Source organism: Zea mays, chromosome 3, assembly GCF_902167145.1.
Source record: "Zea mays cultivar B73 chromosome 3, Zm-B73-REFERENCE-NAM-5.0, whole genome shotgun sequence".
Classification (NCBI taxonomy): Eukaryota; Viridiplantae; Streptophyta; class Magnoliopsida; order Poales; family Poaceae; genus Zea; species Zea mays.
Genome location: NC_050098.1, coordinates 89262661 through 89282473, shown reverse-complemented (window position 1 = coordinate 89282473; position 19813 = coordinate 89262661). Strand labels below are relative to the sequence as shown.

The 19813-nt window shown below is 40.8% G+C and overlaps 2 protein-coding genes across 2 annotated transcripts; one reads left to right on the top strand and one right to left on the bottom strand.

Annotated features, from left to right (window-relative positions):
- Window positions 1–5062: 5062 nt before the first annotated feature.
- LOC100193803 (alpha/beta-Hydrolases superfamily protein) lies at window positions 5063–12265 on the bottom strand. The gene is made up of 9 exons (NM_001310458.1): window positions 12083–12265; window positions 9857–10030; window positions 8973–9378; window positions 8592–8857; window positions 7935–8003; window positions 7801–7857; window positions 6757–6809; window positions 6615–6690; window positions 5063–6534 (listed from the first exon to the last, which is right to left on the bottom strand). The coding sequence occupies exons 1-9, from the start codon at window positions 12124–12126 to the stop codon at window positions 5475–5477; spliced, it is 2205 nt and encodes a 734-aa protein (NP_001297387.1). The 5' UTR covers window positions 12127–12265; the 3' UTR covers window positions 5063–5474.
- Window positions 12266–12457: 192 nt separating this feature from the next.
- Window positions 12458–18304, top strand: LOC103650372 (DNA polymerase V family). The gene is made up of 3 exons (XM_008675956.4): window positions 12458–12810; window positions 16593–16679; window positions 17442–18304. Exons 1-3 carry the CDS (start codon window positions 12742–12744, stop codon window positions 17676–17678), a joined length of 393 nt encoding a protein of 130 aa, XP_008674178.1. The 5' UTR covers window positions 12458–12741; the 3' UTR covers window positions 17679–18304.
- Window positions 18305–19813: the final 1509 nt, after the last annotated feature.

Below are 19813 nucleotides of genomic sequence, written 5' to 3'. Positions count from 1 at the left end.
GACCGTGATGATCGTGACGAGGACCGGTGGCTGCGCGTCCTTGGAGGTTCATCTTCACTTGAAGAATCATCCCACGTTCTAACACTTGTTAGCGCCTTGCCTTTGCTCCTCTCCTTTTTGGGTTTGGCCATATTTGGACAGTTGTCTCTGAAGTGGCCCTTCTCCCCACATGCGAAGCATCCTCTCTTCCTTTGCTTTTTCCTGTCAATGTTAAAGAGAAGATCCTCGACCTGCAGGGGCACACCCATTAGATTAATCTTGCGGATCATCCCCATTACCTTTCCGACGCGTCGGATCGTTTCTTCGTCCTCGGAGGATGATGTGCATGGTTGATTATCTTCATCATCATCACTTTCTTCTTCTTCCTCTTCTTCACTTGAGGAACTTGGAGTGGGAGCCTTCTTTTTGCCCTTCCTTTCATCACATGCAAAAGCATATGGTCTTGAGGAAGTTGGCTCCTCTCCCCGACTCATTTTTCGCGACATCTCAAAGGCCGCGATTTTCCCAATCACAATGGTCGGGGTCATGTTGCTCAAGTCCTCCATGTTGTGAAGGATGGTGATGATGCTCCCATATCTTTGTTGTGGTAGCAGGGAGATAATCTTCCTCACAATGTCCGCATCACCTAGCTTATTAATGCCAATAGAATTGAGCTCATTGATAATTAGATTCAAGCGAGAATACATGTCTCTAACAAGCTCATCATCTTTCATAGCAAAAGAATTGTACTCATTTAAGACTAGGCAATGTTTTTGCTCACGGACATTGGATGTGCCGTCATGGAGCTCATGCAATTTTAGCCAAATCTCATTAGCAGTTTTCAGGGTAAATACTTGATTGAAAATATCCATGCTAAGAGATTCATACAAGCAATTTTTGGCTCTAGCATTTAAATGAATTTCTTTTTCCTCACTCGTGGTGGGTTTCTCGGGATTCTTGGGAGGTTTCATCCCGTCACGAGTGACTCTCCAAACACCTAGATCAACGGCCTCTAGGTAACAAGCCATTCTAGCACTATAATATGGGAAGTTAGTGCCGTCGAAGTGTGGTGGCCTATGGGTATCCATCCCTTCCTCTAAAAAGCGTCGGCTCTTATAGCGGTGAAGCTAAAATGTTTCAAATGAGCCAAACCGGGCTCTGATACCAATTAAAGGAAACGGGTGACGCCTAAGAGGGGGGGGGGTGAATTAGGACTTCTAAAACTTTTACTAACTAGGCCACAATTAAATCCCTAGAGCAAAACCTATGCAAGAATCAAAACTAGAATGTGCAAACTAGGTTTTGTCTAAGTGTTGCTATCTCTACCATAAAGGCTAAGTTTCAATCTACACTAAATAAGTATGACAACAAGATTGAAACTTAAATGCTTAATGTAAGTGCGGAATGTAAAGAGCTAAGTAGAGAAGCAAACTCTCGTGGATGACGCCGGTATTTTTACCGAGGTATCCGGAACCGCGCAAGGTCCCGACTAATCCTCGTTGGTGCCCCTACGCAAAGGGAAGCCCACGCGAGGGCCAAGCACCACAGTCGAGTAACTCCGTAGAGAGCCGCGGGCCTTCTCCACGCGCAAGTGGTGCTCCGCTTCCGGCTCCTCTCGGACGCTCCCCGCCGTCTCCACTATCGAGCTTCCGGCCGAAACGCCGCGGGCCTCGTTCCCTCCGGTACACGGTGGCGGCCGTGACACAAACGCGGTTGTCACGGTCTCGCAAGACTCTCGCCCCACTCGGTACAATTACAACGGCTCGCGCAAGAGCCGAGGGGTTGTGAGGTTTATCTAAACTCACTCAACTAACTAGGATTCACCTAGAGCAAGCGCTAAAGCGGTCTAACTAACCTAAGCACTTCGCAAAGCACCTACGCTAATCACCGAGTGATTCTATTAAGCACTTGGGTGTTTGAGCACTTGGAGATATGCACTATGTGTATTGGAATGTTGCTTGGGCTCTCACACATGAGAATGGCCGGTTGGGGTGGTATTTATAGCCCCCACACCCCCAACTAGCCGTTGGACAGAAAGCAGCAGCTTTCTGTCGTCGGGTGCACCGGACAGTCCGGTGCACCACCGGACACTGAACAGTAGATGTCCGGTGCCGCCACGTCAGCCGACCGTTGGCGCCTGTAGCAGTCGACCGTTGGATCCGACCGTTGCCTTTCTGCCCGTTGGCACACCGGACAGTCCGGTGCACACCGGACAGTCCGGTGCTACAGCCAGAGAGTGCCTTTCTGCAGCCTCTCCGCGCAGACTGTCCGGTGCCTCACCGGACAGTCCGGTGCACACCGGACACCGATGTCCGGTGCGCCACCTGGCGCTGGCTGACAGCCCTTTCTTGGATTTCTTCACTGATTTCTTCGGGCTTCTTTGTTCTTGAGTCTTGGACTTCTATGCATCTTTTTATGTCTTCTTTTGAGGTGTTGCATCCTCATTGCCTTGGTCCAATTCTCTTCGCATCCTGTGAACTACAAACACAAACACTAGGAAACTTATTAGTTCACGGATTGTGTTGTTCATCAAACACCAAAACTCAATTAGCCAAATGGCCCGGGGTCCATTTTCCTTACACAGTGGAAGGTGAGAAGGAGGGTGGCTTGTGCGAGAAGCTCATGTCTTGCAATGGAAGAATCATGTGTGTTCCCGTGTATGGTTGGAGGTAGTGTTCGTGCGACGGAAAATTCATGGATCCTAGCAGTTGTGGTCTTGCGATGGAGGGACTTCCCGTGTACGGTTGGCGGTTGTACGGAACATGTTATTATAATTTATAATGTGTTCATAAATTAATAGTTTGAATTGATTTCCAAGAAAATACGACGATATTTACCTGTATTTAAAAGCTTGGAAGATGAATTTGGATCCATGTCACATGTGTGCAATGTTAAAGGAAAAATATATATTCCTTTCTTAATTATTGGTTAACGAAAATGTTGACTCTAATTACTAGAAATTAAAAATAAATTGCTAAACGCATTGTTTTGACATCCATACGTTAAAAACAAAAGAAATGAAAAAAGAGGTAGTTGAAGTTAGTTGGAATGAAATGTGTATTTTATATGTAGGGTGGGAGATAGGCGAATATGTGGAGGTAACCGTTGCGGGAAGAGTGAATATAGGGGAAGGAATCTTGTTAACGTGGCTGCATAGTAGCATATATAGGGAAAAATTTAGAGGTGATCGCTGCGGATAGGCTAAGGGAGACTTTTTGTATGGTCATCCACGCTGGCAAGAATATGACGCGTGAACGTGACGGACCAGGTAAGAGAACGATAACGCAACTCATAGAAACATAATTATGTAGTTCTGTACCTTCTATGAAACACGTGAACTAGATACACGGGGTTCGGCCCGATGTAGTGATGGCAGATAAGGTTCTCTCCGGCAGAATGATCCCTGGCGATCACGCGCCGAGGGATACCGGACTTTGCCTGCGCCTACGACCGGAAGCCTCGATGGACAGGGCAATAAGAGTGGCAAGCATGAGTGTGTTGTCGTCACTATCACTCGAATCGGAATTATCGTCATGAGGCATAGGCGACATGTCGCACGAATGGGTCTGAACTAGAGTATAGCAGTGGAAGGTGAGGAGGGTGGCTTGTGCGAGAAGCTCATGTCTTGCAACGGAACAATCATGTGTGTTCCCATGTATGGTTGGCGGTTACGGTCGTGCGACGGAAGATTCATGGATCCTGGCTGTTGTAGTCTTGCGACGGAGGGACTTCCCGTGTACGGTTGGCGGTTCTACGGAACATGTTATTATAATTTATAATGTGTTCACAAATTAATAGTTTCAATTTATTTCCGAGAAAATACGACGATATTTACCTGTATTTAAAAGCTTAGAGGACGAATTTGGATCCATGTCACATGCGTGCAAAGTTAAAGGAAAAAATATTTTCCTTTCTTAATTATTGGTTAACGAAAATGTTGACTCTAATTACTAGAAATTAAAATAAATTACTAAACGCATTGTTTTGACAGCCATACGTAAAAAACAAAAAAATGAAAAAAAAGAGGTAGTTGAAATTAGTTGGAATGAAATGTGTATTTTATATGTAGGGTGGGAGATAGGAGAATATGTAGAGGTAACAGTTGCGGGAAGAGTGAATATAGAGATAATTTTATTGACATGACTATATAGTAGTATATATGGGAAAAAATTTAGAGATAATCACTGCGTATAGGCTAAAGGAGACTTTTCGTATGGTAATCCACGCTGGCAACAATATGACGCGCGAACGTGACGAACCAGCAAGAATATGACGCGCGAACGTGACGAACCAGGTAAGTCAAAGTAGCAAAAGTGTAGCATCTTTCGTTCTCCAGTGATGACAAATTTGTTATGGAAATTCAAAAACTAGCATCTCATGGGTGATTATCCGTACCGATGACAAATAGTTAAATATCGCACCACCACCACCAAAAAAAAAAAACGGGGACGGGATGAAGTTTATATGGGTATAGCAGTACTTGTTTGTGGGACGGAAAACTAGCATGCCAAGCATATTTGCATCATAATCTGTGATGTCATGTGTATGTTTGCCTACTATATCTACAGCAATGACGAACAGGAATCACCAAAAGGTACCATCTTTTCAAAACAATTTATTTATGCACGGATGATCATGTATATGTCTGACAGATTGCTAGGTAGAATTGACTGAAAGATCATACTAAAATTTTGGTAGTGAAGCATATAACCATCGAACAAAAAATATATTCCCATTGGGTAGCAATGATCTATCTACTCAAAATGTCAAATTCAGAATTTTATTATTGTTAAAACTTAATGTGCATGGAAAAGGCCAATGATCTATCTACTCAAAATGTCAAATTCAGAATTTGATTATTGTTAAAACTTAATGTGCATGGAAAAAGATGAACCTGCGCAGTGTTCATGGGGGCTGGAGAAAACAAAAGAACGGATCACAGACCCTAATTTTACAAGATCCGGTCTTCAGGAGCGTCCAGATCCAATTTTACGTTCTAGTGAACAAGCTTTCTTCCATTCCAGTGAAACTAGAATTACATTTCTATGCTAATTATCCATGCTCAATAACACTCATGCAACAGTAACAATTGGTTCCAAACCAAAAACGTTTTAGTTGAAACATACTGTCCATAACATATGCAGAAAACATACTGTCCATCGCTTGCACGCCTGACATCACATCCTTTGAATGGCTGTGACATTCTACAAAAGAAGTCGCAAGAACACTGGATATTTGCCAGGTAAACATCCGGTTCCTGACCATTCTCCTCGTTCTCGATACTTAAAAGAGCAGGACACCTAATGCTCAACGGAGTCGATGCATATACCTCTACTGTTACTTACAGGGGTTAAAAAAAGCGATCCCCATGAACATGATACTAGAAACAGAGACCTATTCTCCCCTGATCTTCCACATGGTGTATAACATATGAGAGACGACACGAGTATCCTATTCACAAACTTACAACACACTCTTAACCTGCAGGCTCCACATCACTCCAAATGTCCAGCTAGTTCATCAGATTCCTCCTTGGCTCTGCACTCAATGCTCTCCTCAATCTCTGACTGAACTTTCTTCTGCCTCCTGAGTCGCACGGTGGTCTGCTTGATACGGCCTTTACCTGGATCAGTCACTAAAAGTAGGCGGGACATAACATAGGACAAAAGCTCCTCCCTATGCGAGAATGTGAAATCCAAATGAGCATACTCAAACTCATTGTATGAAACCTCCACCCCTGACTTCCGCATCAGCTTGTAGTGCTTCTTTACCATGGATGGTGAGATAACTCTGTCCCTCTGCCCAGCGACTAAGTCCACAGGAATGTCAATGAGACCATAATGAGCTCCCAAGTCCAATGGTTCCGGTGTTCCGTACGCTTCAATATTTGCTGCAGAGCTACCGTAGTCATACATTTGGAACTTCTTTGCCCTCTTTATCTGGGCAAGGTGAAGCGCAACATGAAATGACACACCAGGCATGTCATCCATGTTGTAGTGGGGCAAACCGAGCACTCCTACCCAATTTGAACTGTCACCGCCAACGACATAGCCCATAAGGGTCTGGACAAGTCCACCCAAAGCTGGATAATTGTGGAAATCCCTTGCTAATTTGTTCAGAAGCATCCTAAAGAACCGAGTTGGTATGTAAAGTCCAGGAATAAGTGGTGCAAGCACTGGACCAACAAACAAGATGAGCTTCTCTACCATACTGAATACCACATTGGAATCCTCATGAAAACCTGCAGGAGATAGCAGGACCAGTCTAGACAATCTGTGGGGCTTTTGTGTGATCCTTGAAGTAACCACATACATCAGCATAACTGCACCACCCAGGCTGTGACATACAGCACAAAGCTTGTAGGGTTGGTCTTCTATACTGTCTTCCTGTGAAGCCTGTACTTCCAAACTTTTTAACTTATCATTTTGATCTCCTGTCCCCTCTGCTGATTGAGGCTGACTTTTGCCAAGTTCCGATATTTTGATCTTGTGAATTTCCTCAATAATTGCTGGCATATCTTTAGTCCCATGCTCATTAACAGAATATTTCCAGTATCTGGCAAAGATGGAAAGGTGAACACATATAAGCAATTACAGTGAAGAAAGTGACCAAACATACACAGGAGCTTAACTTACTTGTAGGAGGAAATACTTTTATCTATATGCTCCCTTGAGACCAAGCCACGAAGATTTCCAAGGAAAACATCATAACCTACATTAAAGAGTGCAGTTAATTCACATCACTAAGAGGACATTACATCCTGCTTCTGTTACTGACCTTGATCATAAGCTGCAAATGCTGGTGAGCCAACAACACCATTTGACACCCAGCTGAAAAGATAAATGACAAGATAATGGATGAGGGCCAAACAAGACTAAAAACTATATCGTACACACAAAATAAACTGCTTTCAACTAAAGTCCAGGTAAACTATTTTTAACTCAAAGTTTCCCCAATGATCGAAATTAATTGTATTAACTTTATCATTTCAGCAGTCCAGCAGTCTTGAACTCTATTTTCAATATAGCATTAAAAAATTCAAATATAAACTGTGCTTTCAGAATTAAATGCTTAATTCATAGGAAACCACTGATAAGCAAACACAGTTATAAACAGAGGTTTTAGAAAGCTAAACATATAAAGTAATTTATATGATTATAATGCCCATGTCTAACTTCAATGAACTCTTGTTAGCCAAAGACACATGGACATCAAAGTCACCAAAGGGAGTAAAAAAACAGTTAAATGCATAACTGGTTAAGGACAGTTGCTAAATATCAGCATTCTAAACCAGAAAAAACGCTATTGACTAAAAGCAATAATTACACAAAGAAAACAACATTCTCTGCTCACAGGTCAGAAGTTCACGAGGTGATAGTGGTCAGGGATGTTTTAGACAAAGGCAAAAATGCCATACACAAGTTAACAATTAACAACATTCTTGATCAATCAATGTGCTAATTTCAATAAAGACATCTACTGCGCTGCATCATACTTTTAACTTTTGGCTATTTACTAATCAGTACCCATAAACAAGGAAACAGCTATAATAGCTAAGCCTAGTAGTATAGACGATCTTGCCATTTGTTAGAGGTCCTACATTGTCTGACTGTCCATACAATTAGACAACTCAATACAACTTTTTTTGAAACAATAGATGATATAACATGCTCGCAAAGTGGCGAAACTATAAGTTTGGATCATACAGATGGTAGAAAAGGGTATCAGCAAAAAAAATCAGAAACACACAAAACTGAAGCAAATGTCACTTGTGTGGAATGTCAATAACATTGCCAATAGAGTAATTTGGCCATCACTCACCCCATAGATGAGTCCAATATTCCATGTTGCAACAAAACAACCTTCTGCGAATCACGCCTAAAAAGGTAATGCATCAAGTTTTAATCCATAAATATCAGGAAATAAAATAACACGAGAAAGTCAACGATTTTCACCTTGGAATTCTCTCCAGTAACACGACATACCCATCTGAAGTAACAACCTTTATAGCCTCAAAAGGATACCTGAACGAACCACATGAGAAAAATTCAGTAAGTGATGTAAATAATGCCATTCTCAATAACAAATAATGTTTGACTAAATATACTTCTGAGTTTTTATAATCAGGTTGATATATCTATTATCTACTATATGATGACAGGTAGCATTTCACAACAAAATACCCAGCCGTAGTATAAAACTCGACCTGCAGGGTAAGACAACCCCCGGGCATTACATTAAGATGAAAATCTTCTCATGCAAGTCGAGAAATGCCCCGAAACCCTGCCCCACTCATATACAGCGGTACTGTAGCACATGTGAGAACGACCGCAACCGAGGCCAGACCTTAGATATGTAGTTCTGTACTTTGGCATGGGACGGATGAGGAATTTTTTTTTAAACCCAGCCTGTCGCTCCCATGGGGAGTCGAACTCAAGACGGGGGGATTTTTTAACCCTATTCAGACCACCTAACCAACTCAGTTAGAGGCCCTTTCGCTACCCAGCAATAGTATCAGAAGTCACATATATGTCTTATGATACTACAGCTATTTGATAACTCAACCCGTGGCTCGAAACATAGCATAAATAAAAAGGAACAGAGTTTCTCACCCAAGCTCAGTAATAACATCTTCACATGTCCGGGAATCTGTGTTCAGAGAATGACGATACACAGTCTTCCTCTCTGTTGGAACAGGATTATCACTGCCAACATTAGCAGTCAATACATCAACGACAGAACTAGTATCATGACCACTTCCTTGAATCCAGCAAAACAGGTTCTGCCACACTTCTGAAGGAGAAAGAATATAATGTGCTGCTTTGTGAACGATGTCAAAGACTGATTCGATGAAAATCTCAATTGCCAGATGCAGATCCTATGCAAAAAGAAGTATGTCGACGAATGTTAGATACGTGAAAGATTCAAATTATCCTAACTTGTCACCGAAAGTAGATAAACAGATGAAAGGAAATTCAGTTCTCAATTACTACCTCAAAAACTCCACGCCTCCTATCAGTTGTGCGTTGGAGAAACTGGTCCCTTATATGAAATGATTTCTTGGCAAGACCAGTTCTTGAGAGGTGAGGAGTTTCAGCACCTTTAGCAGTTGATCTTACCATCCGAAATTTAATGGCATTGAACAAAATGAATATTAAAGAAACAAAGAATCTCAATGGCCATAGTATCCAAGAAACTGCATATCTGATATGTCTCCTGAGTCGACGATCATGTCTACCAAAGCTGCTTGCATGTGATAACCGTGAACTTTGGGACAATGGAGACGGAGGGCAGACAAACTCTTCATGATCATCGTCCCCAGCGACAGAGTCAGCAATTGAATCAGCATCAGAATCAACAGAAAGTTCATGGATGAACTCATTAAACGAAGATACCCCACTATGTTCAAAAGAAGGAATGAAGTTGTCAGAACAGAGTAAAACTATGTTACCTAAGAAAACAAAGCATATACTAGTTAGATTATCCAGCACTAAATAATAATACTAATAATAAAAGGAAACATAAATATACAGGGCGATGGGATATTTCACCAGGCTAAAATATTTCACGTAAATAATTTAGTATGCATTGGAAACAAACTGGACCACATCATTTACCATGTCTCAATATTGATATAGAGTCTATCCAAAGCTCTGCATCAACCAACAATAGTTCTCAATGGGAGGAAGTAACTCGTAGAGAATATGCAACAACAGGTCATGTGGATTCAAATGCATGTAAAGAAATTGTGCTTAAGGAATAAATACTCGCTATTTATCTGCTTGGTTTTAAGTATTGGATGTTTCTCAATGCTACAAACACATCATATCCATAAATTTCTACCTTAATGGAAGTGTTGTGAAGAAAATTAGACTACCTTTCCATCCAACGAGGAAGACGCGGCCCACGGAGTGCTGGCTTAAGTTCCCAGCCATTTATCCCTTCTAAAATGTTGCCTTTTCCAGGTAATAGTGTCAATAGGAGTGCTGACATTCCATTTATGAACCTTGCAATGTTGTTCAGTGACTCATATGTAAATGTCTTCACAGATCTGCCAATAGAAGTGCCAGAAGTTAACTAGCAATATCTACATAAGGTCTAAGACAAGATCAACTAACTTGTATTTTTATGTTTCTTGTCTTCAAAACAATTACACTTACAGACAAAATCAAGAGTTTCTAAAGCTAATGTTTCAGTCTCCCATGGAGCACGTGTTAAATGCAAATTAGTGTTTTAAACTAGAACTGTTCAGCAGGGCTAAAACAAGATGAACTATCAGCAATGTACAGAACTATACATAGAACCAAGGATTTCAAAAGCCTCATGCTTCAATGGAACACATGCAAAAATGAATGGAAATGGAAGTTCCTCCACGATTCCACAACAACAAAATTCTGGTTTACAACTTACAAGCATTGTGTGTACACAGAAAGTAAAATATGTAGTTGGTTTGCCAAAGTCAGATGTTATGGTTATGGTCCACAAGCCCATAAATTTGCCAAAGATAATCCCATCTGACAGTTTATTAACATCTTTGAAAAGGATATTGTAAGCCAATGTAATTAGGGGTCCACTTTCATAAATATCAAAGAAACTAATCATTCAATATCCTGCCGGTATCTTGTATATAGGTCCAATTATTCACACTAGAACCCAGTACTGCAGACCCAGTGGTTTATACATCAGATGGGATTTTTTATGATAGCTGGCATTGTTAACATGTTTCAGAACCACAAATGAATTCATTAGTAGAGGCCAAATAAGTTCACGAATTGTTTAGTGTTTGCCAAATAATTTTTTGTTTCCATGAAGAAGCAAACAAAGCATTACTTCATAAGAAATCATCCCAGTCTAATTTTGTGTATATTCTATAGAATTTGCAATTTCCTACAATACATTTGTCCAGATAAAATTCTCAGGATACAAGAATCTTTCAAACTAAGTTTTTGCTCATCAAACTAAATCTTTCTGAGCATGGCCACTCCTACAATCGCAAAATCACTAACAATCCATACATAGTAGATAATAGTTACTGCAACCATTTGAAATAGGATTTATTAGAAGAACAATAACATAGAGCTTGTTTTTTTTTCTAACAGGTCTACTCAACCTGTGATGACATACGGGGTAAAAACAGCATTATATCTTCATTGTTTGTTATATGTCAGTTAACACAGATATATACCTTCATTATTTGTTATTTGTCAGTTACAGCTCTATATCTTCATTGTTTGTTATTTGTTAGTTAATACAGCACTGGCATAGTACACACCTTTCAAAATTCATAATCAAAGATATACAGGGAGAAATAGAATAAAAAATTAATATAGAATTACCTTAAATAAGCAATAGTTATACTGTTTGCTTGTTAAAAAGTCTAAATACTCAAGTTCAATCATATTTGAACTAACTCATGCTAGCTCTAGTGACTAGTGAGGGTTGTGCACCTCCATTTTACCAGTCGCCCATCACAGGTAAGTGCACTACAATAGCAAAGGGAGTATTCATGCTGATGATTTAGAGCTAGCCTCTGCCTTTCTAGGATTGAACAACGGTACCTTTGCGCATGTTGGTGTGCACAATGAATCTACTATTGTAATGTCAGAAAATAAAAACAATTTTCCTGGACTCTAGCGGCCTGTATTTATAGTTCGATTGCACAATGCCATGGCTTCGAACGGAAAAGCGAAACATTGGAAGTGAGAACCATGCCATGGCTCCCGCATTCCCATCATCCTCAAAAATCCTTTGTTAACAGATCTCCAGCAATCAGCTTAATAATTTGAGCATACGAAAATAATTAGGCATGCATATGCAAAAGCGTGTTAAGATAATAAGTGCAAAGTCCAACGTCCTACGAAATCTACAGCAGCACATATTAACCCAACTTAATCCCAAGCTAGCAACGAACAGCTCGTGGCCCGAATCCCTTCATCAATCAACGTAACCCTGAAACCACACCACAACCATCTCCTACCAAACGCACCAAATCATCACAAGTCGGTGATTGCCTGATTCCCCGCGCTCTGACGACCCATTCCCTGGATAAACCGCATATGCATATATTGAAATCGCCGCGGGGGTACGAGGAGAGGCTGCTTACTCCTTTGTGACGGCGATGACGTTGTCGACGAACTCTTGAAGCATTCCTGACCGCCGATTAGGTTGCCTCCAATTCCTTGAACCACGCAGGCCCGGGGTGGGAAGGGGCGACGCGAGCGAGGCAACGAATCCGGAGGGCGTAAGAAAGAGAGGAGGATTGGGAAGAAAAGGAAAGGAGTCGGGCTGTTGGGACCCCTATTTTAGCATTTAGTCTTTTCGTGACAATTTTTTTAGGAACACAAATTAAACGATGGGGAATTACCTGGTCCACATGTATCGATCAGCGGCGTACGAATGACTTGTGGGCCACGGGGTAACGTAATCCACTGTTGTGTTGGCTATGGTCTAGCTCTCGCGAATAAGACCCATTTGAAATCTCTACTACTCTATAAGGATCCAACGAGAGCGTCCACAATATTTCACCGTGCCTCCGCCTGCCTCCGTCCCGTAACACCCCAGCCCTAAACTACGCCCGCTCTCTCCGCGCGTGATGCTCTCCCTTCCTCATCGCCTCTGCACCGACGCCCCCTTCATTTTTCCTCTCACATAAACCCGCGCTCATTCCTTTTTCTTTCACCTAATTCCCGTCCTTGTGTGTTTGCGTTGCTCGCTTGGGTTTGGATCCAATCGAGGGCTCGGCCCGGCGGATGCTGTAGAGGAATGGCGGAGGCTGTCGCGTCTGCGGGCAGGCTCGCCATGGACTCCTCGACCTCCGTCTCGCCCAACCAGGTGATTCGAGCCCTAACTCGTGCCTCCTCGATCCGTTCCGTCGGGCGTGGCCCGAAATTTGCTGCTCTCAGCTGTGCGGCACCCCTTGGGGGTTCCCGTGGTTTCGAGACTGTTGGAGTGGGGTTGGTGACATGGGTGGCTCAATTTGGGGGCACGGGAAGCAGGCAGCGGGGGAAATCGAACGGCTGGGTATGGGTTCGTGCGCGGTTGCGATGCTGAATCACACGCTGGTTTATGAACCTTTGGTGATCGCGGAGAAGCGCTAGAGATGCGAGGCGTCTGGAGTTTCTCACGCGGGTTGAGCGATTGGATCATATGTTGCGGGCTTGTCACAGTAATTACCACATTTGAAGGGTATTGTGGGTCCTCCACCTCCATCCCCTCCCCAAGCCATTCTCTCGATCGTGATAGCCAACAGCGACGGCGATGAGCACGACCCTCCTCCACTTCCTCCGCCCCGCCCTCCCAAATGAGATTTGACAGTTGCGGGTTAACCTTACCTATGAAATCCCATATGTAGACTGAAGAACTATGTGAATAGCTGTGGACTATTATGATTAGACAGTTTTATTCAAGTTCACTTTTTTCCTTTTATTCTTTAGAAATATGATTCTTCTCATGCTCCGCTTTGCCTAATTATATTTCTAAGTTAGCATCTTGGCTGCTTTTGAATCATGTGTCTTCTCATGTTTCTGTCTGGTTAATCTGTATTTGCAACTGCACCCTTTACAGTGAAATGAAATGCAAATACGACCTTCTGATCTGTACCTTAGAGAAGAAGAGGAATTAAATTTCTTTGAAGTCATTCTGCGAGCTAGGTAGAGGAAAGAGATTGTCATTGGGTACCGTCTTGAGGCAGCTGAGTGTGCCATAATCAATCCAATAGACAAAGTTTCAAGGCGAAGGTGGTCGCCCAAGGATGTTTTTGTTGTTATATCCGAGAAAGAATGAGCTTTATCAGATCACAGTTGACCATGGTTATTAAAACGACGAAACGTTGAAACGCTAATGGGTGGAGTTTTAACTTTTAAACGGTTTAAACAAAGTTTAAACGTAGTTTTAAACAACATAGGGAAATTTCAATATATCATAATTTTAGACAATTATATAAAGTCAAATACCAAACAACCAACATAAGTTCACATAATAATATTGTGCAAAATGACATGTCCACAACCACATTACCACAATAACACAAGTTCAACTAATAGCAAGTCGACAACCGCAAACAAAGTGGAATGAGATGTCTAATAGTCCACAATCACAAACATAGCACAAAATCAAAAGTAGAATGCAATGTCCACAACCACAAGCACACAAGTATTACTCAAGCACTCAATAACCATCATCCAAATCATCTAAACCAACATCATCCTTGTCTTGCTCATCACCACAGCCACCACTGTTGTTTGTTTCTTCTTCATCATCCATGTCAAGGTCGTCAAGCACAAAATTGTAACCTAGGCGGAATCCCTAATTGGGCTAGGCCAAATTTTACAAGCAGGCAACTTAAACGCTCGAAACGTGGCGTTTAACTATATATCGTGTTTAAACGTCAAAACGTGACGTTTAAACGTCGTTAAATGACGTTTTACGAGGAAGTCTAAAACGTTTCAACGTTTCGCTGTTCTATCAGCGTTTTATAGTTTAAACGACATTTAAACGTCGTTTTAATAACCATGCAGTTGACACGAAAGCAAGCTCCTGACCAGTGACCACACCTAATGAAGAACAGGCAGCTGCACCGCAGCACACACACACACCGACTAGCGTAGAGAGCTATTTGATTTAGATGCGCATTTGGCAGAAGGCAAGCGCTGAGCGCGAAGGAGTAAAAGCATGATTAGATATTTAGATCTTGGATCAGTCTAGACTAACACCTTAGGTCGCCCTTTACAAATATGACTTAAAAAGAATGTGAACATAGTAGTACAACACATGCTTTGGAAGTTTGGATCGATCCAGTTCATTTGCATATTCTTGTCCGTGTAACTTCCCACATGAACAACGAGCAAAGCATCGCCTGCATGCATCAATTAATGGCTTAAAGCTATTGAGTGCTGATACTGAGCAGTTTTCCAGTGAGTCTGTTACACCCTCCCTGGTTATAGAGCGTAGACGACAACGATAGTTCAGCATTCTGTACATTGCATAGGCGCATTCTGTAAACAACTTTGCCTTTCCATGTAAACAACATGAGGCCAGTCCATGTAAATATGTAATCTGGAAGATCATCTGTAGGTACTGTTGCGGTGTTGGATCTTGTCAAGAATGCAGAGAGCAATGCTGAAGTGTGTCACCTTGCCTCATTGTACTTTTGAGCAAGTATATATTATGTCCAACAAGTCTATGCGTCACAACGAATACTCAAATCTTTGATTCATAAACTCAACAAAAGATCTGCTGCCATGGATATCATCCCAACTGATTCTAGCTGGGTTTCCATGATAAAAATGTAGGTGTAATTCCAAAATCCTACTTATACTGCTGGGCCCCAAGAATTCGATGGAGCCCAGCGGCCCAAACAAGAATCCCATGTAGTTGATGACGCCAACATGGGTTTGCTCGCCTCTAGGAGTTAGAAAAGGATGAGTACTGGGGATATATTACTAATTGTGGTACAAAAGAAAATCTGCATGGGATTCTTGTTGGGTAATACTTGTGAAATATTTGCTACTTTCACTGCTTATGTGAAATGTCACTTCTGCTCTTAATCATCTTTAAAAACTATTTTACAGGAGGGAGGTGTTCCCTGATGGAATATTGTTTGCTTCTCGTGAGTCCCATTATTCAGTATTCAAAGCAGCAAGAATGTACAGAATGGATTGTGTCAGTTGACACCCTTATGTCTATAGAAATAGATTGTGCCATGTCTAGAGAAATAGATTGTGATAATTTCCAGAGAAAGTTATTGCATAATCGAGACAAACCTGCCATCATTAATGTTAGCTATAGTGAGTTTTAACTCCTAGACTAATGCTTTGGCCTCCACATATGTTCTGCTTCTAAACAAGATTGCTGTGCAAGAAATCAGGCTTTTTAGGTTGCTACTGACACATGAGCTTCTTCAATTGTACTGTAGCTAAAACTGGTTACACAATTTGGTTCATTGCATGGTATCTCCTTTTCAAGATACATCTAAATCACCCAATAAAACCGGCCTCGATTGTACATGTTTATGTTTTTTAAAATCTATATATGATGTGGTTCCTTTTGAATACATGTTTTGTTCTGTTGGGCACTACCTTAGTCATCTTAGAGATATAAAAAATGTCATGATTTTCCAACTATAAATTATTTTAGTATCGTGTTGTTTTTACTTCACATGAAAATATCATTATGTAGTATAGAAAATGCTAGATTGTTCTTATCAGTTTGGGTTGGTGGCTGTATGGATTCACCTTCACCATGTCTTGTTCTTTGTGCGTGTGCATGTAGCTGTTTCTTGAACTGCCCTTTCGAATGCCACCACCCATATTACTGAACATCCATGTTGGTCTGTACGGTCCTATTTTCTCAGAAAATTGTGCCTAAGGTCACTTGTTCAATGAAAATGTTTAATCCGGTCGCCTTATTATGCTATAAATTTAAAACATAATCTATCTGAAAACAACAAGGTAAACATTTACTTTGGAATGATGGACGACATGGTTTTCCATTGTCTTTGTACAGGACAACAATTAGCTTAAATCAATCTGGTTTCTTCTTTTGCTTTGAGAAGAAATAGTTCTTCTATCAGAATTGTTTTCCTTGCATGTGATGTCACAATTTTGAAATTTCAGGCACACCATAACATGGCCATCACAGAATTCTTCTTGGATGGTTTTCCTGATTCAAATAGACTACTTAAAATTCTTGGTGATTTTAAGGTTAGCGAATCCGCATTCTCATTGTGCTATCATTTTATTGACATGTTAATTTGCAGTAAAGTTACAGAAATGACTGTCTTTTATAAGTAAACATTTGATTGCTCTGTACGGTCCTGTTTTCTCAGAAAATTGTGCCTAAGGTCACTTGTTCAATGAAACAGTTTAATCTGGTCGCCTTATTATGCTATAAATTCAAAACATAATCTATCTGAAAACAGCAAGGTACACATTTACTTTGGAATGGACAATATGGTTTTCCATTGTCTTTGTATAGGACAACCATTAGCTTAAATCAATCTGGTTTCTTCTTTTGCTTTGAGAAGAAATAGTTCTTCTATCAGAATTGTTTTCTTTGCATGTGATGTCACAATTTTGAAATTTCAGGAACACCATAACATGGCCATCACATAATTGTCTATATTTTTGTTATTGCTTAAAATCGTGTACATGAAAAAGTTGCCCTGTAACTTCATGCTAAACAGTATGGTGGATATCTATTCAATGAGAAATGAAGGTTTTTTATGTATGTGATATATAGAATCCGTAGCTTCACCAAGTTGTAGTAGTAGTTTTATTTTTTTAATTATCCCACAATTGAATTATGGAGTGTATGATTGAATGGGTTCTTTTGTGTTGCTTATTTAAATGAGATGAAAGTAGAACAAGAACCGATGCTTATTTAGAACTAATGTTGTATGTTTGTACCATATATTTCCTCTTTGGTTGTCATCTAATTTATATGGTTTCTTCTTCTGTGAATAGGAGGTAAAAACTGGTCCTGGATTGGAGTCTACTTGGATGCATGCAATGCGGTATCTCCTTATACAATTACTGCTACAAGTTCTTCTCCATCCAGATGAGTATTGGGAGGCTACATTTGATGTGGCCATATGTTGCAAGAAATCCTTTCCTGTCATTGCTCAAGGCGATAACTCATGTGCACAAGAATTCGTTGAACACGGTATACATGGCTTGCATCAAGGACATTCAAAACACTGAAAGACATATATGGCTTGCATCAATTAAGCATGTATGTATGTTTTATTGCAAAATGTTGTGTGAGCTGTGTGAAATCTAAACGCGTAGATTTTAAAAGATCTCAAGGTAGTTGTATCAATTGATGTAATTGTTTTGAAATTCGTAAAAGCTTCCTTCACAAAAAAACAAGGACATGCTGACTTTCTAGATTTCAAGGAAAGACAGATAAAATGGTTTTTTATGTTGGACAAGTACATAGGTCCAGTATCCTACAACAAATGAACTAATCATATTTGTTGCAGTACACTAGATTGTGTTATGTCTAGCAAAAAATACACTTGTTTTTAACATCCAACAACATAGATCGGTTTGTAGTGCTTTCATCACGTTTGTGTATATACAACACGGTCGAAAGAAGCAAGAGATGTATCCAACAACAAAGGATTCATTTATGTTTTTAAGGTTTGAAGCTCCTCACTTGCTTCCAGAAGATTAGTACAAGCTTAGCGGTTTTGATCCCTAGCTGTAGTTAGTAATCCTGACTGTAGTTGGTAATTTGTGTTTGGAAATTAATCCGGGCATGTGCTTGTAGTGTCTGTTCATGTAAAAACACAGTTAGGTCTTATTACTTTCCATTCCTCGCTCTGATAGAATGACTTGCCAGACTGTTCTATGCTATTAGTTTTCATATTTGTTAAGTGGGTGTTTGTTTGGGATTATAATCTATTCAGATTATATAATCTAACAAATTTTGAACTAACACTCACGTTGTTAATTTGTTAATATAATCACGGATTTTATCGTCACCATTATACTCGTGTTGCGTGTCGCTAGAGTCTTGAGCTATTGGAGGCTCGTCAATTTGTGTTCCGTAGCATCGCATGGGCACGTGCCTAGTGCGTATATTACTTTCAGCAGATGGGATAAAACTTATATTACTTACACATAAGTATTTGTAGTAGGAAATACAACCTGTGCGAAAGAGTGGAGGATCTCATGTCACTAAAATTGATTGAGGCAAGTGCCAATATTGTGGTGGAGGAGAAAATTGTGGAGTGTTCGTCTGCCTCCCAGAAGTCGTAGGATGTCCTATTTATAACCTCAAGGGGTGCTGCTTGGACTACCGGAATTAGCCGCATACGGTGAGGAGGCGTAGTCGTGCCCACTGTAGATGGTATAGCCTGGAGCATGGGTCTTATACTTGTTGTTGACTTGTGCCTGCCTGATTACTGATGAGAGCCGAGGTCAGGGCCGAGGGCTTGGTCACGTACCCGAGCCCCCTGACAAGGAGGTTGCCCATACCGTAGTGGTTGACACAATACTAAGTATGGCAAAACACTCCTAAGTAATACGTCGGTTCTTGTCACACCCGGTTCTGGGGGAAAAACCAAATGCATAGCATATGTGTGCCAAGATCCTTTTTCACACATATGTTGACGTCACAAGTGTAAAATATCAAAAGACAATGCATAAAGGCGTAAAAAGAGTAGAGTAACTTTATTATCATCCAGACATAAGTATCTTAAACAGTATCATCAAAGTATAGCGGAAATAACATGGGTAATCTCCCACAGGAAGATGACCAGCGCATCGTTAGACTCATTATTCATTGAAATCTCCATCAAGGTCTTCTTCATCACCATCTGATCAAAATATTAGCAAGGGTGAGCTCACTTATAGTCGGGGCTCAGCAAGTGGGGGAAAAATTAATGCAAGTTTAACAAGGTAAGGCTAAGGTTAAGCGGTAAGCATTTTAGTTGGTCAATATTTTATTAGCAATACTTGTCTTACTAATAAGTGTGTCCCAAATATCCCAATTAATAAAAGGCATAAGATTATATCAAAAACACTTAAGTGAAATCACTTAAGGAAACCATTTGTGAATCATCGGTCACTATTTATTCTCCATCGTTATGTTCAATTATCATGTGAGGGTCCAGGTTGCTCTTAACCGTGAGCACGACTGACATATCAGTTTTACACTCTGCAGAGGTGGTACAACTTTACCCACAAGCCGTGTATCCCATCTAGCCTGGATTGTACGGACTCTTAAACATTACCGAGGTGAATGGCTAGGGATTCACTATGAGGTTTCACAAAATACACTTAATACAAAGTAACCTGCTAAGGTTTCCAAGTCGGTGTGGAGGCCCTCT

Bases quoted from the DNA above. Each gene is read 5' to 3' on its own strand.
- LOC100193803 (NM_001310458.1), bottom strand. From the start codon at position 12,126: ATGCTTCAAGAGTTCGTCGACAACGTCATCGCCGTCACAAAGGA. The intron at 10,031-12,082 runs GTAAGCAGCCTC...TTCTATTGGCAG, and splicing joins GTCATCGCCGTCACAAAGGA to ATCTGTGAAGACATTTACAT. The intron at 8,858-8,972 runs GTAGTAATTGAG...CTTTTTGCATAG, and splicing joins GGAGGCGTGGAGTTTTTGAG to GATCTGCATCTGGCAATTGA.
- LOC103650372 (XM_008675956.4), top strand. From the start codon at position 12,742: ATGGCGGAGGCTGTCGCGTCTGCGGGCAGGCTCGCCATGGACTCCTCG. The intron at 12,811-16,592 runs GTGATTCGAGCC...TTGAAATTTCAG, and splicing joins CCTCCGTCTCGCCCAACCAG to GCACACCATAACATGGCCAT. The intron at 16,680-17,441 runs GTTAGCGAATCC...TTCTGTGAATAG, and splicing joins AAATTCTTGGTGATTTTAAG to GAGGTAAAAACTGGTCCTGG.